The sequence below is a fragment of the Equus caballus genome, chromosome 15 (genome assembly GCF_041296265.1).
Source record: "Equus caballus isolate H_3958 breed thoroughbred chromosome 15, TB-T2T, whole genome shotgun sequence".
Lineage (NCBI taxonomy): Eukaryota > Metazoa > Chordata > Mammalia > Perissodactyla > Equidae > Equus > Equus caballus.
Window position 1 is genome coordinate 35,136,612 of NC_091698.1, and position 24,142 is coordinate 35,160,753.

At 43.1% G+C, this 24,142-nt stretch overlaps 1 protein-coding gene and 1 long non-coding RNA gene across 8 annotated transcripts in view; one reads left to right on the plus strand and one right to left on the minus strand.

Moving 5' to 3' along the window:
* The window catches only part of DNAH6 (dynein axonemal heavy chain 6), a 257,423-nt gene that overhangs the window by 68,802 nt on the left and 164,479 nt on the right, over positions 1-24,142 (minus strand). For all 4 annotated transcript variants that reach the window (XM_001916886.5, XM_070236219.1, XM_070236220.1 and 1 more), the window contains exons 49-61: positions 22,895-23,137; positions 21,115-21,282; positions 20,403-20,638; positions 18,990-19,251; positions 17,508-17,631; positions 16,798-16,994; positions 15,641-15,844; positions 14,811-14,936; positions 11,990-12,154; positions 9,625-9,692; positions 8,828-9,008; positions 5,905-6,084; positions 1,079-1,312 (exon numbers count right to left, since the gene is read on the minus strand). In XM_001916886.5, coding sequence (XP_001916921.3) covers positions 1,079-1,312; positions 5,905-6,084; positions 8,828-9,008; positions 9,625-9,692; positions 11,990-12,154; positions 14,811-14,936; positions 15,641-15,844; positions 16,798-16,994; positions 17,508-17,631; positions 18,990-19,251; positions 20,403-20,638; positions 21,115-21,282; positions 22,895-23,137 — 2,388 coding nt within the window. The remainder of the gene's footprint in view (positions 1-1,078; positions 1,313-5,904; positions 6,085-8,827; positions 9,009-9,624; positions 9,693-11,989; positions 12,155-14,810; positions 14,937-15,640; positions 15,845-16,797; positions 16,995-17,507; positions 17,632-18,989; positions 19,252-20,402; positions 20,639-21,114; positions 21,283-22,894; positions 23,138-24,142) is intronic.
* LOC102150566 (uncharacterized) overlaps positions 1-24,142 on the plus strand; it is a 62,215-nt gene that overhangs the window by 6,976 nt on the left and 31,097 nt on the right. For all 4 annotated transcript variants that reach the window (XR_011426348.1, XR_011426347.1, XR_002800045.2 and 1 more), the window contains exon 3: positions 1,512-1,597. This is a non-coding gene — a long non-coding RNA (uncharacterized lncRNA). The remainder of the gene's footprint in view (positions 1-1,511; positions 1,598-24,142) is intronic.

A 24,142-nucleotide genomic window follows, 5' to 3' on the forward strand; every position in this document is an offset into this window, starting at 1 on the left:
CCATTCTAATGGGTGTGAATGGTATCTCCTTATGGTTTTGATTTGCATTTCCCTGAAGAATAATGATGTGTGAGAGTCAAATAAAAGCATGATGTCCAACCTCCCAGTGATACACTGAGGCTCAAATACTGGCAAACAGGTGCAGATGTCACGTCTGCAGTGCCAAGGGCGAGGCTCAAGATTGGCAGGACAGAGCCAACAGTTTAGAGTGGGCCTGAGATGGAATTGCAGGCAAGAGTTGGGGGTTCTGTGGCTCACTTCTATGGGCCACTAGGTTTGTGGTACGTGGGTGAGTTAGGCCAGTTTAAGGGGCTGGAACAAATTAGGCAAAATGTTTGAAAGTGAAGAAGGAAACTGTAGCAGAACTTGTAATAGAGTATTACAAAAGGCAATGATCAAGTTATATTACTTCCTGTGCTATATAATGAAAGATGTGTCCAGGCAAGAGAGGGTCAGGGTTTCACAAACAGCATTGCCAAATCTGTGAATTACAACTTTTATTGGATTTTAACTCTTCATATTTCTAAGATGGCCAACTTTTCAGAACATGTTCACTTCTACTAGCTCACTGGTTACTCCCAACATCCCTTTTGTATAGATGAGGACACTGCTGAATAAAGATGTTAAATATTAGGGGCCAGCCTGGTGGCGCAGTGGTTAAGTTCGCATGTTCCACTTCTGGTGGCCCAGGGTTCACTGGTTCGGATCCCGGGTGCAGACATGGCACCGCTTGGCAAGCCATGCTGTGGCAGGCATCCCACATATAAAGTAGAGGAAGATGGGCATGGATGTTAGCTCAGGGCCAGTCTTCCTCAGCAAAAAAAGAGAGGAGGATTGGCAGTAGATGTTAGCTCAGGGCTAATCTTCCTCAAAAAAAACAAAAAAGAGGTTAAATGTTAGCAACATTACACAGCTCCTGGAGGCAGAGTGAAGCTGTAGTCTGGGCCTCCTGACCCCTAGCGCCCTCCCCACTGGGCCACACAGCCAAATGTATAAGCTTCAGCCACCGTGGAATATTGTTGGGTACAAGTGGGCTCTATCTAGAATAACATTTACAATCTAAACTTGAAACAGGTACCTTTTCTAATCCTGCAGAACCTCGGAGAAAGAAATTCCATTCGGCATCAGTTAAGTTTCCTTGCTGACGCATGATCTCAACACAGAGCATAAAGCTGTAGATGAGTTTATGTTGCTCAAAAAGTCCTCTCGAGATGTTGACATAAGCAGTTAGGAGAGTTTGTTCCAGTAGTATCTCCATGCGCTGCTGTAGATCATCTGACCTTGTAGAAGTTTCAATTGTCGTATTGAACAACTGTGTGAAAGAGAGCCCTGTCAGTGTCTCTGATTTAGTTCAATTTCTGTGAAGGAAAAGAGAAACCTCTGCTCCCTCCTCCCCATATTCAGTGAGTAAATAGCAGTGCAGGAGATGAATACTGTGCTATGAAAAATCCAGAATTCATCCCAAATGCATATGTGATATTTATTTTCTGCACTCCCCTTTCTCTCCCCAGTTTTTAGACATGGACCAGTGCCAAACTCCTGACAACATTCACAAGGCATTATCTTGATGTGAGACAGAAAATGTTGGAAAATGGAGGTGAGCTGGCAGAACCAGTTTTTTTATATCCTCATCTCAGATTTGATAATCACTGTGGGGTGAGAGATGTAAGGGCAAGGTAAGGTCATATGCTCTTCTTGACACTTCCTCAAGATAATTCTTAGGGTATGGGAAGAATGTGCTAGAATCTTCTTTGAAATTTAAGAGGAACCAGTTTTAAAGGAGACTTCCACCCTGCTTCCTACATGGAAATTTTGAAAGCAGGCCTGCTGCCCCATGTTACAAGGACATTGGAAAGGCTGCAGAGATGGTGGCATTGGGGGCTTAGGCATGAGAGGGCCAGAGCTAGCCTTACCCATTTCCTGCAACTTTCAAGTAGCACGAGAGGAAGATTTAAAAATTCCCAAGAGGGCCAGCCCTGGTGGCCTAGTGGCTAAGTTCAGTGTGCTCCACTTTGATGGCCCAGGCTTGGTTCTGGGGCACGGACCTACAACACTCGTCTTTCAGTGGCTATGCTGTGCTGGCAGCCCACATACAAAAAGGGTGAAGATTGGCAACAGATGTTAGCTCGTGGCGAATCTTCCTCAGCAAAAAATAAGTAAAATAAAATAAAATAAAATAAAATAAAATAAAATAAAAATTCCCAAGAGCTCCAAGCTGTGTGAGGAAGCTGAGCAGAGCCTGAACTCGTAGGCCTGCCTGGGAGCCATGGGGCAAGGGGATCTTGCAGCAGAGACTGGGGGAGTCTCATGAGGGACTAGAGGGGCATGTGGCTTCAGTCTCAGAGGATCCACAGCATAAAGGCAAAGGTGTGAGGTGAGGCAGGGTCTGCGCAATCCCTGGGCCACCTTGAGAGGGATCAAGATGCATTGCTCACGGGGAGATCAGACTGATCCAAACAGACTGGGAGCTGGAAGCCTGCTGAGGACCAAGGCAGATCAGGGTCAAGAGTGTCCTCCACTCCTCCCCACAAACAGTGCTGTTGTGCAGGCTTCCATGTGCCCACCCCTCCTGCTAACACGATGGAGTGGAAAGGGAAAGAGCCTGACTGTGTCGGTCTCCTCACTGAAAGATAGGCCTCCATTCCCCAAGGGTCAAGAGGCTTGGAGCAAGCAGACACTTATTTTAGAGACTTCAGAGAGCCCTTGTTTTTCTCCCCAAAGTTTGGTGGACAAAGGGTCCTGGAGTTGTTACTTTAATACACTCAGAAGAACAGAGGATTGAGCTTTCTTTAACATCCTGACAAGAAGAGGAGAGGTTAAAGTCCAGTGAAATGTGAAAAGTTTGGTGCCAGTATAAAACATGGTGAATCTTGACATAGCCTAAATAGTTTCAGTGCAAATGGAATTATAATGGGTTTGGTGGAGGATGTCCTGGGTTTCTAGTCTCCCTTCCAAACAGCAAAAGTCCAGTGTTTTGATGATTCATCCTATATCCCTTTTTCTGTCAGCCCAAGGTATTTTCAGAGCATCTTCATTTTTATTTCTTTAAAAATTTTTTTTTTATTTTTAAAGATTGGCACCTGAGCTAACAACTGTTGCCAATCTTCCTTTTTTTTTTCTTTTTTCTCCCCAAATCCCCCCAGTACATAGTTGTATATCTTAGTTGTGGGTCCTTCTACTTCTGGCATGTGGGACACCGCCTCAGCATGGCCTGATAAGTGGTGCCATGTCTGTGCCCAGGATCCGAACTGCGGAAACCCAGGGCTGCCGAAGCGGAGTGTGTGAACTTAACCACTCGGCCAAGGGGCCGGCCCCTTCATTTTTATTTCTTGAAGGAGATTTAAGAACCTTGGATGAGAAAAGTGTTATTAAAGTCATTTAGGTAGAATTAAAGGATTTGCTAATCCTTACTTTGCTTGGTTTAATAACTGCCAACTAAAGGAAGGGAGCAGAGATGTGAGGGCGGCAAACCCTGCCTTTAGGAACTGAGATTTGACCTCAGTACAAATGGCTTTTAAAGGCCGCTAAGCAAGTGCAGACCTTGTTGGGAGAGAGCCCAGGTGCATCTGAACAGCACGCCCCTCATTTCTCTGAATTCTTCATTTCCGTTCTCTCCTGCAGCTCCTATTGCTGCTGGGCCCATAACCACATCAAAAGTACTAAACAAGACCTTGAGAGGAAAAACCACACTTAGTCTAGTGTCATAAAAATTGTTCGAATATTTCAACAGCTTTTTTATGGAGAGGCAGAAACAGCCTCTTCATTCGTGAAACACTCATGAAGTGTTCTCTGGTGCTAAGCACCCAGGAGGGGAAACAGGGATGGGTGAGGCTTCATTCCTGCCTTCTGGGAGGCCAGACTCTGGCAGGAGAGAAAAGCCCAGCACCACGGCAATGTGGTGTAAGTGCCATATGAGGCGTATCGAACGTGTTGGATAAAAGACTGAGGCAAATCGTTTGCTACTCCCCTCACTGGGAAGTGGAGTCTGAATCCCCTCCCCTCGAGTCTGGGCTGGCCTCAGTGACCCACTTGACCAAGAGACTGCAGCAGAAGCAATGACGCATGACATCCAAGGCTTGGTCGGAAGAAGCCTCGCAGCTTCCATCTTGGTTTCTTAGAACATTTGCTTTGGGGAGGTGCTCTCTTGGAACCCAGCTGCCATGTTGTAAGAAGCCCAAGCCACATAGAGAGGCCACTTGTAGGCCATTGTTGACAGCCCAGCCATGAGAGTGAGCCATTTTGGACATCTAGCCCAGTCAAGCCTCCAGATGACGTCAGCCCCAGCAAGAGAGATGACTTCTCTCACTGGACAAGATGGCAATTCAGCTGGGGGAGAGGGCATTCTAAACAGAGGGAGTGTCATAAAGATAAAAGCATCCAGGGGCCGGCCCACTGGTGAGGCAGTTGAGTTTGCACATTCCACTTCAGCAGCCTGGGGTTTACTGGTTTGGATCCCGGGCATGGATCTATGCACTGCTTGTCAGGGCTAATCTTTCTTCCCCACGCCCGAAAAAGTAAAAACCAACCAACCAACAAAAAACAAAAGGTAAAAGCATCCAGTGAGTCTAGGGAATGTGAATGGATCAGTTCGGCTGTTGCAGAGGAGAGTGGGAAATGTGGCTCAAGAGACAGAACAGGGACAGGGTGGAAGTGGCTTTGGTGTGTGAACTGTGTTTGATTGGCAAAATCCATTTAGGACCCCATGTATGTGGAGCAGTGTTTTGAAAACACTCGGCCTAGGCTGGCCTGGCTTCCAGTGTGAAAGCCAGCATTGACTAAAGGTATAGAGGTTTACAATAGGAAATAACGATGTGTTGCAGGCAAAGAGGATATGTTTACAGTTCTCCGTTTTCTATTGTGAGTGGTGCATATGGAGAGGCCTTTGTCTGTTGAGTTGTGTTATGAGTGTGAGCACAGATCTTTAGAGAAGCGAGAGGGAGCTAAACTGCTCTGCACAGGAAAGGGAACAGTATAGACAAGAGGGGAATAGGAGCCCATAGATGGGAAAACTGAGCCAGAGAGGCTGTGTGTGGGGTGGGCTGGGAGGAGGAGGCCACTGGTAGCTGGGAGGAACTCTGGAGGCGAGCAGAGGGGACCAGCGAGGATGCTTGGTCAGTTTTGCTGTGTAATAAGTGCTGTAAACTGTCTCCCCTGGACGTCTTCAGGCTAATTACCATTGCTTGCCAAAGTTTGGTGACATTGAATTTGCTTTTGGGAGATATAGAATGCTGCAGCAAAGAGGATGAGGGGCGAAAATATCCTACACATGAGAGATTAGATGAAATTCAACTGTGAAGATGAGATCAAGAAGAGAGAACACAAGTAAAACAAGAAAGTCTCACAGTAGTACAGTGAAAGCAGGAAAGGGACAAAGGAGAGGAGACTAGGGCATGTACAATTCTTCTAAATAAAAGCCAGGGGTGGGAGGATAGCCTGTTATATAAAAAGTTCTGGGAAAAAAAGATACAGCAGCCAATTTGCTTAAGGTCAGTACTGTCAGAGACTTGAGCTACAATACAGAAAACTCCAAGAGTGGAGAGGAAGCTGGATTGTTACAGAGAAAGTATAAAGAAACAGCATGGAGCTGTGACTCTTAAAAGAAAAGAAAAGGGCAGGCAAGAAGGAAACAGCAAGCTAGTTAGTCGAGGAAGCCAAGAGAAAATGAAACTCGGAAAAAAGCTTTCTTTTCTTCCCCTACAGAGTGTTCTGGACATGCTGCGCACTTGAGTCTTTAGGAAGCGCGGCAAGTGGGGCCACTCTTGAACCGTAGTCTGAAGCCAAACTCCTGGAGGATTTAGCTGATAACTAGACTCGGGCCTTGTCTGAGGCAAAAAGTGACTCATTAGGGTTTAAAAGGAAGCCGAAGAGAGAAAGTTCACTACCACCACCCACCACCACACTTACCTGTTTAAAATATTTTAGTGAATACTGATACATAGGATCTATTTCGGAGAGGCTGGCAATAACAAAGTATATAACAGAGCCTTGAGTGGCGACTGGACGATACTTCTCACGAGCGACGTTTATCATCAGTTCAGTGGATTCTGCTTCCTTCAGCCTGGTTTTAATGGCACCAGAAGTGATCTGAATAAACATATGAAAACAAGTTCTTTTGGATCTGTTTCAAATAAATGGTAGGATTTTTGGAATATATCCAGTTAGGTCTAGGAAAGAAACAAGGATATGATGAATTAGTGATTCTCATGAGGGGGTCCCCAGATAGAATGACTGAGTCTCAGGATTCACTGACCTTCTGACTGAGCTGACCTCCTTTCCTTCCAGAGGGGGAATGGGCAAATGGCAACAGGCAGTACAAGTAGGCCCGAAAAGATTGGAGCAGTACTTATCTGAGACTGGAATCAGATTTACTTCTGAAATGCAAACACTAACACAGCTCTCCCAGTTGCTCCCTGACTGCCTTGTGAGCAGTCCTAAAATGACCCAGGGTACGCGCGTAAGGAAGGAAGCTATGAAGGGAGAAGGGACACTGATGATACTGCCCAAAAGAGGGGGCTAGAGAGAGGCTGGGAGGAAGTGGTACCACATCCCATTCTGGAATAACAAGGAAGACTAATAGTCTCCTCTTTCTTTCCCTCGCATTCCCAGGTGTAGACATAAGGAAACCCGCGGATAGAAGCTGTTGTTTGTGAAGGGTTATAAACCTAAGAAGTTGGAGACATTTTCAAGGTCTCTTGCTATTCTTCTGGTTTTCTGTATTTTGGGTTTGTGGCTCTGGGGAGCCTTTTGGCCTATGGGCTTTCCAGGACTCCCTTCTCAGTCTCTCTAGATTGCTGTCTGTCCCTGTCCTTCCATGTGCCCCTACTTTTTTTTCAGCTGTGGATAGTCATAGTTTGGGAGATCCTTTTTCTCTAGAAAGTCAGAGGGTCTAGGGCAGAGATGATGAAAAATCGCTATGAGAACTGCTGTTCAATATTTGCCCTATTGAAGGGAGAGCTGCAGAGACCATCAGGTTTCTGCCTAGACCCACGCTGCCCAATAGACACATAATGTGAGACATATATATAATTCTAACTTTTATAAGGTTATTAAAAATAAACAAGTGAAATTAATTTTAACAAAGTATTTTATTTAACCCAATATATGCTGCTATATATCAATAAATAATTGATATAAAAATTATTGAGATGTTTTTACTTTTTTTTGGATTAAGTCTTTGAAATCTGGGTGTGTATTTTACACTAACAACACACCTTAATTCAGACTATCCACATTTCAAGGGCTCAATAGGCAGAGTGGCTAGTGGCTGAGTCTGGACTGTCCACCCTAGCTCACCAGGAAAGGGAAGGGAGGGACTCAGTGCGGAAGCTGTGTCCAGGAATCAAAGGCTCAGACTCTCCCTGTATTGATGCCTTAGGAGCCTGAGGGGGCAAGAAAGGGTAGAGGTGAGTGGGGAACTTCAATCTCAATACTGACTTCAAGTAAAGCTTTTACATATGAGCAGAAAAAAGGAAGTGGATATGGGAGCAGTTGGATAATGGAAACCTACTTGCAAACAATCCTTTATTCCTTGGGGAACACAAGGCCCTGGTAACGAAGAATCCAGGGCTAAAGAGAAAGCAAAGCAGACCATTTTCTTCTTTTGGCTAGAGAATATTAGACTCAACCGAGGTTGAGTCTAATGACCACTTACAGACATTGTGACCTAGAGACTCATGGCTTTAGCAGTGGTTAGGGAATATGATACGTATTTTTAAATGAGGGTTCTGGGAAGGTAGAGGAGTATAAACTATAGGCAGGAAGTGGCAGGAAATGAAGCCCAGGAGAATCAGTCCTATCTCTACCCTATAGAAAGGATGTCTCCAAGACAATGCCTTGCAAACGGAAACCAGCTTACAGATAAAGATGGCAGTCAGAACATGTGTCTGTCTCTACTCTTTACTGAAACCATGGTAAAATTATAGTAAAGGGATTTTTTTGTTGTTGTTGTTGTTGAAAGATTTTATTTTTTCCTTTTTCTCCCCAAAGCCCCCCAGTACATAGTTGTATGTTCTTCGTTGTGGGTCCTTCTAGTTGTGGCATGTGGGACGCTGCCTCAGCGTGGTCTGATGAGCAGTGCCATGTCCGCGCCTGGGATTCGAACTAACGAAACACTGGGCCGCCTGCAGCGGAGCACGCGAACTTAACCACTCGGCCACGGGGCCAGCCCCAATAGTAAAGGGATTTTTAAAAGTAGTGTAAACCCACAAAGATGGGACGAATGGAAGAGGAAATATCAGTAAAATTTCGAGAGCTGGAAAGCAGACAGAAGAGAGGTAATGACTTAGCAGACCCAGGAAAATGGATTCCTAAGCCAGCAAAGGGGAAAGTCAAGGACTCACTTAATTTATAAGACAGATTCCTGTTGCGTAGAACTTAACAACCTAATAGAAGAGATAAGACATGTAATTGGATAACTATGACATAAGGTAAACAGTGACAAGTGCTGTATTAGAGGGTAGATAAGGTGCTACAGGTGTTCCAAGAAGAGATTAATTCTAGCTGGGAATACCAGGGAATCTTCCCAGAGGGGGTGACATTGATATGAGTATATCATTGTTCCTTTCAATTATATCGTGTCCTGGGTCTTTACATTACATGCTTCATTTAAAAAACTCAGACGAGACAAGAGGAGCAGTTGTCTACAGTTTATCACTCTTCCTTTGGTTGGCAAGGGGCCCTGCTAGCCAGGCACACTCTTGTGTATGCCCCTGGTGGCCCAGATGTGGCCGCCACTCTTGCTTTAAAAGACTTTGCAGGAACTCCAAGGCTGTAGTTGTAATTTTTGAAGTAACACACATTTTATAAATATTAAAAATATTTTACTTGCCTTTGAATCCTGGAGTGTGTCAATAAGTTCTTCATTGTCCAGAATATTTCCTTCTGATGTAAAGAGCATTCTCAGGATTTTCTCTTCGATGGCTTTCAGCTGGTTTTTATCAGTGTTGATCCTCACAATGAGCTTGTTTCTTTGCTCTTCTAACTCGGGTTTCTCAAGTCGCACCACATCACTAGAACCAAAGTTTGAATACCCAAATTATGTCTTTGTCAGTGCCCTGAAGTTACTTCTATTTTTCTTGCCCCATTTCTCATTGTCCTTATTCGGAACACTCCTTAGCTGTGTACTAATGCCACTAGCCAGATCCTCATGCACAGGGCCCCTCTTCTGCTGGGTTTACACAGTGGCTATTCATTGAAAGACATATTGGTTCTGATTCTTCATCTTGTTCTTCAGAGACCTGCATCCTACCATGGCTCCCATAGCTTCTACTCATCTTCTCTTAGGAAAACCTGCTCAATGCTTGTTCTCTAATTCAATTTCTGCCTCTAATGGTTGCTTATGCCAAGCTGAAAATGGTGTCTGGAGCATTCTTTTCCTACTGACATGGGAGATTCTGAAATCCCACCACCTCCGTGAAACAATTCTTGATTGCACCTAAAAAAGGGGCCTCACCTCCAGCTCCACCCCTGTCTAACATGTGAACTTACGTCCCCTCTCACTTGTCCTTTCAAAATTTGCTCCCAGCTCTCTGTTTGCAGGAGCTGATCTTTTTCTTTGTCAAAATTTCCAAACAAAATAATAGGAAACCTTTGCCTCCACCCCCCCCCCCCACATACTTTTTTTACCTTAACAACTGATCCTCTAGGCCTGATTTGGTTACAGTGAAATTGATGATGGTAACTTTAATGCACACCTAGAGGAGAAGCATAGAGTACAGAAAGATGCTCAAGCTCAGATTAATAAAATAAGAAGTGCTTTCTTTATTAGAACACGGCTCATTATTACCTTGCTGGAGGTATCCCAGCTCTAACTGTGAACACAGTCCCCATCCAAACACATACCAAGTACACTGTGTCTTACAGAATCTTAGCATGATTTTTCCTGCCAATATGAGTGACACTCTTGTTCCTCAAATGCCACAGTTTTAGAATCCTACATGGTGTTCTAGGGAAAGATAAGCCAGTGAAGGGTTAGAAACAGGGTTATAGTGTCAACAGCTTGGGTTCAAATTCCAGCTGCACCCTATAGAGCATGTAGGATGTTGAACAAGCCATTCACCCACTCTGCGCTTCAGTTCTTGGTATTTAAAAATTGAGATAATAAGGGGCTGGCCTCGTGGCCGAGTGGTACAGTTCGCGCACTCCGTTGCAGGCGGCCCAGCGATTTGTTGGTTTGAATCCTGGGCGCGGACATGGCACTGCTCATCAAACCACGCTGAGGCAGCGTCCCACATGCCACAACTAGAAGGACCCACAACGAAGATATACAACTATGTACCAGGGGGCTTTGGGGAGAAAAAGGAAAAAAATAAAATCTTTAAAAGAAAAAAAAATTGAGATAATAATAGTAGCAACTCATGGGGTATTTGTGAAGACTAAATGAGGTAATAAAATCACTTAGTTACAGTGACTTGTACATAGTTTGTCCTTGTTAAAAAGAGCTATTATTGATAATAGTGATAAATAAATAGTGAAAAATATGAAAAACATATTTTTCTCATCATAGCACTTTTATGAAAAATTGTTGCTATAGCATAATATTATGACATTATTGATATGCATGTCTACAGCAAAAAAAATAAATATAATAAGAGTATTTGAATGTCATGTATTTTCCATATGTTATTCTTATTTAATTTTCACAGTAAATCTTTGAAGTGGGCTTTATGTCCGCCTTGTGGTTGATTGACTTGAGGATCCAGGAAATGGAATAATGTAGCCACAGTCACAGAGCTCAGGTTGGGTAGGGTGTGCGCTGCTCCCCGCTAAAAGTTAAATAAGTGAGAAATCGAAGATCGTAAGTCGGCACATTGGTCATTTTTCTAATCTCTATAGTGGAACTTGGGAAATGAGCTCCGGCAGTGGCTGTGTAATTAAACCTCTGGAGGCTGACAAGGAAAACTCTGACCTAGGCTGTCAGTCTTATTCAAGAAGTGTGTCAATTTCACCCAACAGGAACGCGTCTAGAGAAGACAGGAAGCTATGAGAAATTCAGCAACTAAAACGAACGTGACACTATTTGGAATGGTATATTCAAGGATTTTTTTGTGGGGGGTGGAGGAGTGAAGTTCTGACTTGTGAAGTCCCTTCCCTATTTGTGAGGTCCCTATTAGAGAAGGGGAGGCCTGCTGGGCCTGGAAGACCCTGCAGAGTGAGCAGCTGTGTCTGGAGCTGTGGCAGCCCTGAGGGGCTGCAGGGTAGAATTGCCTCTTGGAGCCCCTGTATGCAGGAAGGGAGAAAGGACTCCCAGCCGTCTTTATTTTTGTTGCAGCTGCCTTGGGCTCTGCAGCACAAGAGTAGGGGTTCTTCTGGATCCTGTTGTGGCTCAAGGACATGAGTATGGAAGTGGGGTTCACATAGTTTCACAGAGTTCTCACAAATAGTCTGAGAGCGTGAGGAAGGGCCAAGATGCCCATCCCCCAGAACACATTGGATGTTTGAATCATGAGTCTCTAATGTTGCCAGTCACCAGAGTTTTCCACGCAGGTAACCTCTTTATTTGGGGCTGTATGCTGTGGGCAATTGCACAAACACTGTCAGGTTCCCCCTTCTTCCCCCCCCATAGACTCTCAGTTAAGCTCTGATTCATTTATCCGCCACAATAAGAGGGGCACAAATGGTCTTGTGCTGACGGAGGGAGAATGATTAGAAGGCAGTGGTGCCCTGTGTTGTGAGGAGCAGCTGTGGACCAGGAAGGAGATGGTGAGAGTGCTGATGAGGTGCACAGGGTAGTGAGACAGGGCAGTGGCCTGGGGACTGAGTGGGGAGGGGTTTGAGTTCCAATTAGATGGTGAGCAGAAAGTCTACTGCAATCAGAGTCAGGACTCAGAAGAGAAGCGAGAGCGGGGGATGGTGGAGGAAGGGAGTTGCGAAGGGGCAAGAGAGAGCTGGGGGAGAGTTGTTCCCTTCCAGTGGGAACCCACAAACTTCACAGACACATCACCCCATAATAATCCACTCAGGCTGGGAATTCCAGACCAGCAGCTCATACCTCAGGCAGGTAGTGGGGATTTGGCAGTTTGGTTGTCATATAGAACCTAAAGTTTTTATCATAATCAATGTCTGAGTCTCCAAGGCGAATGAGCAGTCGTCCACCACTTATGAAAGTCTGTTTCAAAAGAATGGGTTCCAGAGCTGGGTCCAGGGTTTCCCTAAGCTTAAAAATTAAAACAAAACAAAAAATACGAAAAACAAGCCGTTAAGATAGATGGCATCAACTTCTCAAAATTTATTTTGCACGAGCAATTTTTCGTGGTCTTCTAGATACTTCCTAATGTCCTCTCACTACCTGTAACAGTGTACATTTTCCAGTGATTATCTTATCAATAGTCTAAGGAAATAAGAACATGTGAAGGCAATACATCTATTTAGACTAATCTTGTGCACTATTCATCCCCATGAGAAAGAAGCTAGGAAAGGAGAGTCACTGGAGGGTGGGCCCTCAACAGGCCCAGGCACATGAAGATCGGCTCACTTTCATGGCTGTTCTAAGTCAGGACTTGGCAATTTATAGCCTGCGGGCCAATTCTGGCCCTGTGTGGCCTTTTTTTTATGGCCCTTGAGCTAAGAATGCTTTTTACCTTTTTAAAGGGTTGTAAAAGCAAACAAACAAAACTCCAAAACCAAAACAAAGAAGAATATTTATTCAGAGGACATTTGTTCAGAGAATATTTTACAGGGACTGTATGAGGGCTGAGAAAACTCAAATATCTGGCTCTTTACAGAAAAAGTTTGTGGAACTCTATTCTACATGACAGTTTTTTTTCCCCCTCAAAGCAAATCTGATTGTTGGTAAGAATTTGTGCATGCAGACATTGCCAACAGACCCCATGACAAACATCTTTATGTCAGTAGGTATGGGATGGAGGCCCATGGCCCAGGAGCTGTCAAAATTTGATTGTAATCCATAGTTAACAAATCTATTTCACATTATGACATGGTAACTGACCTTGTAAATAAAACGAAAGTTTGAGATAAAATTTCCCTTACTACCCATGATACAATTTTGTGTTTTTAAAATTCTATTCTATTTCATTAAAAAATGCTGATAGAGATCAACTCATTCAATTTCACACCTATGAATGGCTGGAGACAAAGTGTGAAAATATCACCCTACAAATGTAGAAAGCGGCTACGTCTCTAACGCTAATGACTGCAAGTCACAGAAAGCAGGAAGGCGGGTCAGAGTGCCCTGTTCCTGGCTGGGACCCTGACCAGGGGTCCACCCCCATCTGAAGAGCACTCAGCTTCAGTTAAAAGGCTCTGCTGTCCAGGGGCAGACTATCATGGAAAGCCTTTTGTCCCCTGCCACGAGAGAAGAAATTCTCTCAGAACCTCCCATGCCGTGAAGTAATCAGGGGTTTAAGAATCTAGTTCCAGGCTAACATGACTGTGCCAAAGATTTTGGGAGACCTCACCCTCTCCTGTAACTTCAGAGTTTGAATGAGGGCCCAGGGCCCATTACAGAACCTTACCTGTGTTGGTCAAGGCCAGAAGCCACACATGGAGGCTTCTTGTGTTCTTTGTAGCTCGACTTGGGAGTGTGGTAACTTGCTGTGGACTTTCTAGACAGTCAAAGCTGCTCAGACTGTTTATTTAACCTTTCTGTGCCTCAGTGTTCTCATTGGTAAAGTGGGATAATAGTAGTAACTACCTTGTAGGGTTGCAGTGAGGATTAAAGAGTTAACATATGTAAAATCCAAGAACAGTCTGGCATGTAGTGAGCACTCAATAAATGGTAGCTAGTGCTAATATTACTTACTATTCCAGACACCATGCCAGTGCTGCAGCTCAGCTGCCCCATGACAATGCTCTTTTTGGGCTTCTTGCCACTCTGCTGAAGCAGAGATTCTTCTAGGCATGGTTAAACTGAGACTCAGCTTACAGCCCAGGCTTTTGCTTACTCACTGTTCTCTTACACAAATAGAATGGTAAATTAGGGAAAGAACCACAGTTATTCACCAATCTCTTTTGTGCCCAAGGCCTTTGCACATCCTATTCCCTTTGCCTGGGAAGCCCTTCTCTCTGAGCTCTTCACGTGGCTGAGCTCATCTTATAGGTCACAGCTCAAATGTTGCAATGCAGCTACATTAGTCCCTCAACCCTGCTATTGGCTATGCTGCCACTGGGCTTGTTCCTTCAAAGCCTTTGCCACAAGTTCTCTTCTTCCCTTCCCTCTCGTTTCCTCTCTCCTTTCTCCCTTTACTGTCTCTGTCCCCAACTAGACTGTAAGTTATTGAGGGCAAGAACCACATCTGTATTGTTTGCCGTTGATTCTCAATGAATGTGTGTTGAATGAATGAATAACTTCAAAAACATCCACTCTTGGAGTGATTCTGAAGAAATGGAGCACTTAGACTCAACCAACACATTAAAAAAAAAAAAAAACCCAAAAGTTCATTTTTATCACATCACTTAATCTAATTCTGACCTTATGTTTAAGTAGCAAATAATATTTATACCCACTGGAGTGTTTTACTGGTTTCGCATCGTTAGCGTGTGTAGACAGTCCCTGATGGCACTACTGCTAACCATCAAGAGCCATGATGAGGCCTGAGCATCAGCAGTGTCAGAAAACAGAGCCCATCCCACTCAACACCAAAACAATGTCTGGAAACAGGAAAGTTCGTGCAATCAACAGATTGCTCCCCATATCAGAGTGTATTGTTCAAGGAACAAAGCAATTGGTTTGACCAATTTGAAAATGGAGCTGACTGGTGTCTTTAGCATGATACAGATATGGCCTGTATAGGATTCCGGAGATGATCTTAAAGTTGGGAACTAACACGAGAAAAGAAAAGTGAAATGCAAACCTCTTCCAGTAAGACAGGTAAACCAAGTCGGATCGAATTTTCAAGTGTGCGTAAGAAATTACTATCTGTAAGCTTAATGATCTTTAACCCACTTTTGCTTTCCTTGTTCCTTATCCAGCGGTTTGCCTGTATAAGAAAGCACAGAGCACATCTGCTTTAGAGTTTTAGAAATGGCCAGAAAGTGAAAGTTTTTAGAGTGAGGTTTAGAAATTTTGTTCAATTTAGAAACAGTTTTGAAAGATAAAATAAAAATACCACTCGCAGCAAATAAAACCACTTTTTAAACCCAAAGTTTGGAATTCTTCCTTTATTCAAATTTGGAACAAATGAAGACAAGACCCATCTAGGGAAAAAGCCCGTGTTTCAGGTCTTCAAGCTTGTCTGCTTTGCTTTCACAACGGCTGCCTTTTCTAAACCCCATTTAGCACAGTCTGATCCATGGACTTAGGAGGTGTAAGACGGGATTCTGTAAATTCCAGGCAGGCTTGCCCTCAAATTCGTCATACTGTGACTTCATGCTGACTCCTCAGACCTTTTAGGAACAAGGACTGTACAGGAATGAATTTCTGCTCCCACAGAAAACAGGGAACGAATGGTCAACCCCTAAACCAAACCAATCCAAATCAAGTATGCAGAGCACCTGGACTCTTCCCTTTCTACTTTCCACCTCCACCAAATGAGGGACCCGGTCTAGAAGACTTCTAAACTCCCTTCTAGGTCGACATCCCTAGGGTCTTACAAGATGTGAAAGTCCACTTTGACAATTTATAATAGCACAATATTAGGCAGAGTTAATAGGCTGCTCTTTAACTGAAGCATTAGTTACACACCTGATCTTGGGGATCAATCATCAAAGGCCACCGTCTCCCTTGAGTAACCAAAATGCCATTTTCCGTTGATATCATGTCACGGGGCAGCCCATCAGTGTTCCACTGCCGTATTTCGTAGGGATCGCCAAGAATGTTAATGAGACTGAAGGCAGGATCGATTGGGATCTCCAGAGACTGACAGTCCTGGATCCAACACTCTATAAGCTGTAGAAGGAGGAAAGCTTACTTTTTTAGGCTCAGGAGCACTCAGTAAATGAGGATACACGCAAAATGTTGGGTTAGGAACAAGTCCTACCGGTCTTCATAGGCATTCTGGCATCAGAACACGAGACACAGGAAGCGGACTGAAACTATACTATTAACTAGCTGTGGCTTTGGACATGTTAGAGCCCCTGTCTGGACCTCAGTTTTCTCATGTGTAAATGACAAGGGCTGTCACAGTAGTCTTCAACCAGGGGTATATTACCCCTCCTGGGAGAGTCTGGAAGCACATGGAGAAGTTTCAGGTTATCACAATGACTGTGGGTCCTACTAGCAATTAGTAGGCGGGGCAGAGGGATGATAGCATCTTACTCCTTCAATGAGTGGTACAGTCATGCATAACACAGAACTGTCTGTCCCGCAAGAGCAACTCTGGCACATCATGACCCCTGAGCTCCTGTAGAGTCTATATGAGTCCTATACTAACTAGGGTTTATAACTCAAGGACAAGGGCGAAACACTTTTAGGAAGGCATTTCATAAAAATGGCTTGAAAAATCTCTCCAAATAATTTAGTTTCCTGCACCTTCTCATTGCCCAGCCCTTTGTAGCAGTCTCACCAATTCAGAACACTTTGTCTCGGCTGACTTTAGATGTCATTTCTGATCATAAGGGTGGGGGACTCCCTGTCCCTTTTTCTTCCCCCAGGTTCTTGTGCTGTGTAGGAAAGTGGTGAATAACTTTCTAAGGCAGCAAAGGAAAGGGAGGAATGTGGTAAGGGAAGCCTAGGGTAGACTGTCGCTGGCTGACGGGGGAGGTGGCGGGCTGTGGAATGTTTAAGTAAGTTTCCATCATGGAGAACCTCTCCCTCTATACTCAGAAGAATGTCATTCCCCTGTCCTCCCACCACAGTTTCAGCTGCTTCTCACCAGTCCTTATAGAAAGCAATTTACTCACCGACTGCCTGTACTGGGCTGTGAAGGCCCCATAATAGGCGACACAAGCTGCTGCTATGAACACATTCCCAACGATATTTCCTATTTCCTCATGGGATTTCTGGATGCTTTCTTCCCATCGAACTTGCTCATCTCCTAGCGCAGCTGTCAGCTTTCCAGCACGCACCAGACGTGCTTTCGTTAGGGCCATAGTCTTGGCTGGACAATTTTAAGAAAATCAGGTTATGTTATTCCATAATTGCCTAAAATATAAGAAGTTTATTCACCTACTTCAGTTTATAGTGGAATTAGCATTACTTAGCTAATGATGTCAATACATCTCTATGATAGCTCACGGCAGGTCAGCATTATTTCCTATTTCAGAACCAAGTCCAAGTTTGCCTCTTCCATGCAAAAAGCTCCTTTTTGATACTCCATTACTCTTGCTGAAGATGGTGTTCTTTCCATGCCCCTGTAGTATTTATTTTCTGGATCAAATTCATATGCTATTTTGTGTTATAATGCAACGTGCTCCAACAAGCCTTATTCAGGTATAGAAGTTGAATGTATACAATATGCAGTTCTTCTAATTTTATACCAGAAGGCTAATGCAATCATCTAATGGAAATATGCCCTACACATTGGACAGCAGCTGAGATCTGGCTGCCTGAAAACTCCTACTTTTGAAAATAAGGCATTTCATGACCAACATAAGTCTTATGAGTTACTTACCCAGACTTTCTTTCTCATTCACACCTTTGTCATATTCATCTTGTAAGGCCTGTATTTGACCTTCCACGTTTTTTAGTAATGCTTGCTTTTCTTTCAGAGTAGCCATAGTAATATCAAGTTCAGCCTAATAAAAATCAAGTAAATATTTAAGAATAGGCCCAGAAAAGGTTAAATTTTTCCATTTATAATAGATTTTCTAGAAAAAAAGCATTTATGTTCTCTTTTTCATGTCCTAAAAGATTTTGATATAATATACAAAGTTAAAGCAAACATAAAATAGAGTAAAAATATAAGAGCAGAAGCAAACAGAACAAAACAAAACAAAAACAAAGTCCAGCAAAATAAATCACAGAAGGAAGAGAGAAACAGATGTGGCAAGCATTTGGGATGAATTGGTTACTACAATGGATTATTAACTTTAGATGATGAAACAAATTAAATATTCATGCAATAGTAAAAACTAATATTTCCTAACTAGTTCTCTAGAGTCCATATGCAGCCTGCTGCCTACTTCTGTACAGCTATTGAGTTAAGAATAGTTTTACATTTTTAAATGGTTGGGGAAAAACCAGAAGAATAATATTTCATGACACATAAGATATGAAATTGGAATTCCAGTGTCCATAAGTAAAGTTATATGGGAACACAGCCATGTTTATTCATGGATGTATTGGTGATGGCTGTTTTTGTGCAGTAACGGCAGAGTTGAGTAATTGCAACAGAGACCACATAGCCAGCAAAGCTTAAAATATTTACTCTCTGGATCTTTACAGAAAAGGTCCGCCGACCCCTGCTCTATAGCCATGGCTCTTTTGGTAACCTGCTTCACTAACTGATCATTCTTTGTTCTGCTTGGGACATCAGATCTGATTGTGGGTTAAGCTGGTTTTAGAACGTTGGATGACACCATCAAGCGTGGGAGTATTTAACAAACAGACATATAAGAGCATCAGATGCTAGAGGTAAAAGGCGCCTCAAAAATACCATAGGCCTGGGGGCCAGCCCGGTGCCACAGTGGTTAAGTGCGCACATTCTGCTTTGGTGGCCCAGGATTTGTCAGTGTGGACGTGGCACCGCTTGGCAACCATGCTGTGGCAGGCATCCCACATATAAAGCAGAGGAAGATGGGCACAGATGTGAGCTCAGGGCCAGCCTTCCTCAGCAAAAAGAGGAGGATTGGTGGCAGATGTTTAGCTCAGGGCTAATCTTCCTCAAAAACAAAACAAAACAAAACAAAATAACCCATAGGCCTGATGGTATAAATATATTAAGGATTCATTTTCCTTTTATGTTGGAAGAGGGCTGATTTTAGAGGTCGTTTCTGAAAAACTAACCTTTGCCAGCTGTTTTTTAAAACAAAAGCTAATTTTCAAGAGCACTGTTATGATGTACGTTGCGTAGGTCACAGCAGTGTTATAAAGGGAGGCTGAATGTTAATGATCGTGGCCTTCACTGTAAAACAGCACAACGCAGATGATGTACCTGTGCAGCCCGGAGTTTCTGTCTCTTTGGTTCGACTTCTTTGACTACCCGAGAGTACAAGTCCATTGCTCTCACCCACATGCACATGGATTTACATGCTTTGGACACTTTCTCTACTTTTTCAGGCACGAAATCAGGATTATTAATATACTTTTGAAGCTTTGCCAGGATTTGAGGCTTTATGTTTTCCTTATCATATTCTAAAAGTCTTCTTAGAAAGTTAGAGTCACCAAGAAGTTGCTTTGCTGTTGGCCAATCAGGCCTGAAAGACAGACATGAAAGTTAATAGCATTGTAATAAAATAATAGAGGAACAAAAGAAATGTCTTCCTCTGAGAACACTGAGAAATTATTCCAATAAGCGGGTAGTTTTCATCTCAATACCATAATCCCAGTAATTGGCAGTTATGTGCATCACAATTCATGGGGAGACAGGTAATTGGATGACTAATGTTCCATACAACCCGGTTTTGGTAGAGAAAGAATTATAAAATCATCAAGTTTTAGTAATGTAAGCTGTTATAGAAATAATAGTTTTATTTTTAAAATGCCCCAGGCACTCTCATTTTTACCCCCTGTGCCTTAGTTTAAATCCTTAAAATCTCTTGCCAGGACACCACAATTACCTTCTAACTGGCTTTACGTCTCTCAGTCAGCCTTGCCCCTGTGAACTTTTCCAAGTTGGACTTTCTCAAACGAGAATCCAATTAGGTCAAAACTGTGCAGCGGCTCTCAATCCCCTCGGGCCGGGGCTCTCCATCTGTGCTTTGCAGAGCCCCCAGACCCCACTGAGGTGCTGGCCGAAGGGTCTTAGGGAAGCCTGGCAGGGGGGTGCTCTGGGCCCTCCACCCTTGCTCTGAGTTGTTTTACATAAAAACTTTTCTTATAATTTTTTTATTGAAGAAAAGATTGTATTACTAAAGAAAGTTTGAAAACAACATATCACCAAGATGAAACCTGAACTGCTTAGCACAGCATACAAGAGCTTTCATGATGCAGTCACTGCCATCCCGCCCAGCCCCATTCCCTTCCATGAGCATCAAAGGTCTCTGAGTTCTCCCCATGGTCCCTCTTCACCTGAACATCATCTCCAGAGAAATCTGCTCACACCTCCTAGGAGCACTCTGTTCTCGGAACTTCTAATATTATGCAACTCTCGCATGCCTTAAAATTATCATTTTTCATATCTGTCTCCCCAGTATACTGTAAGTGCCTTGTAGGGAAGAACTTGATATCTTCCATCATCTAGCACAAACTAGATGTTCAAAAAAATGCTTGTTGAATCAGTTTGTTGAATGACTGACCGGATCAATGAGAGGGTGGAGAAGAGAATGAAAACATAAATGAAAATAGAGAAAAGCAGCAAAGGAATTCCACCAGGCATTTTGGTGATATATGATTCTGAACTACTCACTTGGCATTCAAGAGGATGGAAATTGCTTCCATAACCGTCATGACCAGATCTGGGGGCTTTGTAAAGACTCTGATTTCAGATATGTCTGCTTTATCTAAGGAATCCAGGGCTTTATTAGCAGCATCGAGTGCAGGCAGAGCCTCTTCAAGGTCTCTTTGAGCATCATCAGCTATTGCTTGGGTTTCTTCAGCTTTCACTTTTGCTATTGCTTCCTCTTCTTGCACAACGTGACGGACCTAACCATTGAAATACGACTGCTTAGGTGGTCTCAATATTTGAATTTCAATGTTTAAAAGCAAAGCCAATAATAATGAGTCATATTTGCCCCGTTGGATTAGAACAATGATGAAAGAGGATTAGCCATATTACATTTTATGCTATCCTTTGTCCATCTCATGCTATGTTGATAGAATAATGGAGACAAACTCATTAGAAGAAACAGTTCTTCTTAGGAGAAGAGTAGCTGCTTTATATTTGTGCGTGGTACTTTTCTCACAACTCTCTCTGTCCCACTCATTGGGTTCACTCATTCTCAGGGAGAAAACCAGGCTGACTTACTGAAGGGAGACTGTTTACAACTTAAAAGCATTGATAAATCCATCTATTACTTAATTGTTTGAATGACATAGAACCCAATCATATGTCATTACATCTAAGTGATCAGTTGATGATGGAAGCCTTCTCACCCAGAATGTCAGGTAATGCAGCGTACCTGATCAGCATTTTCTTGATCCACCGCCAATTTGTCCATCAGGGCTTCAACGTCTTGTGATTTTGTCAAAAGGACGGGTTCCAAAGCTGAAAGATCCAATTTCATTTTATCTACTAGTACGTTGGTTTCTAACAGCTTGGTGAGACCATTCTTCACCCGGTCACATGCCTAGATGACAATGAAAATATCTATTTTAATGAGTATTATACACTATAAGTTTATTGACATCTCTTACTCATGTACTAGAATTTTACATCTACAGAATTGGTAAATCAGTTTATAATACTTAAAATTGTGAATGTGCAGAAATCTTCAGGTAACAGAACTCTAGGAAATGGCCATGAGATTGACCACGGTGGGCTTGGATCCATGCCCTCTGGCCACAGCAGTGGGACATAATTGGACTGTGGGCTCACGGAGGGCCCACGTTGTATTATTTTTATTCCCTGTGGTAGCTTGGTAGCATGTTGAAAGAATGAGGGACAAGTTCAGATAGGAATTCCTGGAGGCCACGGCTCTGGAAACTTGTTTCCTCAAGATGGGTCAGCAGGGCTGAGAAGCCCCAGGGAGACAGTGTCCTGGGTACTCAGCTCTGGTTGATGGACCTGAACCCTACTTCCCAGTGGAGGGAAACTCTTGACTAGGGGCATGGGGTGGTATGTGGTAGAGGAGGCATCTGGGAGTAACTGTGTTTTGAAGGTGAGTCAGAAAGCTTGGTTCAAATTGGCAGTCAAAATATTTGTCAAGTTATTTTACAAAGCATGTATTTATTTACCAGGTAAAAATCCTCAGAAAAAGATTAAAAATATCTAAATGCTAAATACTTCCATCTTTACTGTGTTTAAAATATTGAAAGTTTTAGGTCATCGTGTTAATAGCTTGATGAGGAGGAGGATGATGATGGCAGCCAGTATTTTCTGAGCACTTCATATGCATCAGATCTGTTCCAAGCATTTCACAAACAGTATCATATTTAAATACCACAACAATCCAAGAGATAGATAGAAATATTTTGTTTGTTTGTTTGTTTTCTTTTGAGAAAGATTTGCCCTGAGCTAATATCTGCTGCCAATCCTCCTCTTTTTGCTGAGGAAGATTGGCCCTGAGCTAACATCTGTGCCCATCTTCCTCTACTTTATATGTGGGATGCCTGCTACAGCATGGCTTGATAAGTGGTGCATAGGTCTGTGCCCCGGCTGTGAACTGGTGAAACCCGGGTTGCTGAAGTGGAGTGTGCAAACTCAACCACTGCGCCACCAGGCTGGCCCCAGATATAAATATTTTAAACCTTATTTTCTACTAAGACTTAGAGAAGTTACAAAATGTGCTGAAGGTTGTGCATCAAGAAAGAAGTGGAGCCTAGGTTGTACATAGTCTGGCTGACACCGGGGTCCTTGTCCTCAATGGGAACCATTGACACATGTTAGACCACCAAATCCCATCTCTATTGCTTAACAGAAAGTTTTCCTTCTTATTAAATACTGCAGAGATGACTAGTTCTCTACTTAACTTTGATGCTGTTGCAATGTCCATAGCATTCTACTGAGTCAAGGACACTTATGTAAATAATAGAAGACAAATATAAATATCAAGGAAGAGGAAGGCCTCTGGACCGACAACAGGAGACAATTTTTGTCATATTGTAGGTTGTCAAGAGCACATGTCAGGGTGGAGAGGGCTCTGGTATGTAAGATGGCACATAGATCTTCCACTCATTCTGGCAAAAGTTTTGAGTTCAAGCAAAAAAAACCAAGTTTTTCATTGATAATATTAAACTTACTGAAACCAACTGCTTCCTTTTTTCATGCAGCATAGATAGGTAGAGATTGATGAGTTCCAAGTAGGAGGTGGGCGTTGTGTAGTATCGTCTCCGGAGCTCCATGTAATAGCGTTCTGCCATATTGGAGACACTCAAGTGAACATTCACACACATGAGGGAAAGCTTTTCTTTCAGCTCTTCACTTCCAGCGTCCACATTTGAGAAAAATGTCTTTGATACAGAAAGAAGTGCTTCTCTGGGCCACTGTAATGAAGACATAATTTGGAAAATCTGTTGCTCATTTCCATAATGTATAATTTAACAATTAAGAAAAATGGATTTGTCTGGAACTCTCCCTTGCCTTGTCTACTCTTTCACATAGTTAACTTCTGCTCATGTCTATGATGTTTAATGGACTGAAGGGCTGTGTTCATCAGAGAGGGGTGTGGGTCTGCATTTGTTATCCCCAGCACAGTGTCTGTCACATAGAAGTTGTTCAATAAACATTTGTTGACTGAATGAATAAATGACTGAATGTCTTTAGAATAATTCCATGAATAAAATCACATACATGATGAGAACCGCATCTGTTTACCTCACTCTGTTTATCAGGCAGTTCAGATTTCAGGTCCGTTATTATAATTACTGTCTTGCTCATGTCAGCTTCCTTGTTCCTCTCTTGTGTCTTTGAGCTCACCTGAACCTTAGTCAACTGCAAATCTCTGTTACTCCATGCCTGCAACTGTGTAGCTGAGCGTGGCTGGAGAAAAATGCACAACCATGCTGACTGGCCTCACTTTAAACTCATGACAGCTGGCTTGAGTGGGTTCTTACAGCAGCCCAGAAATGTCTCTACATTTTCTAATACATCACTTTTGTACTCTCCTAAGTGAGTATTTCACACCCTATTCTACTTCCTCAGACTGCTAGCACTTCCTTTTTCCTCTTCATTCTCAGCTGATGATTTTGCTTCCCACATCACTAAAAAAAGAAATAGAAGCAATGAAAACAGAAATTCAGTGAGCTCTCATCCCCACATCTTCCCATCTACCTGCATCTATGCTGATATACTCAGCCTTCCCTCCTGTTACTCTAGGGTAAGCTGTGCATGCTCCCTGCCCAGGTCAGCTCTTTCAGTGATGCCTTGATTCCATCTCTTCTTGCCTATTCAATGATATTGGTCCAACAACGCTTAATCTGTCTGCTGCACTATCCATATACTTCTCTTTTATGGACCATTTCCATCAGCACACACACATATGCCATTTG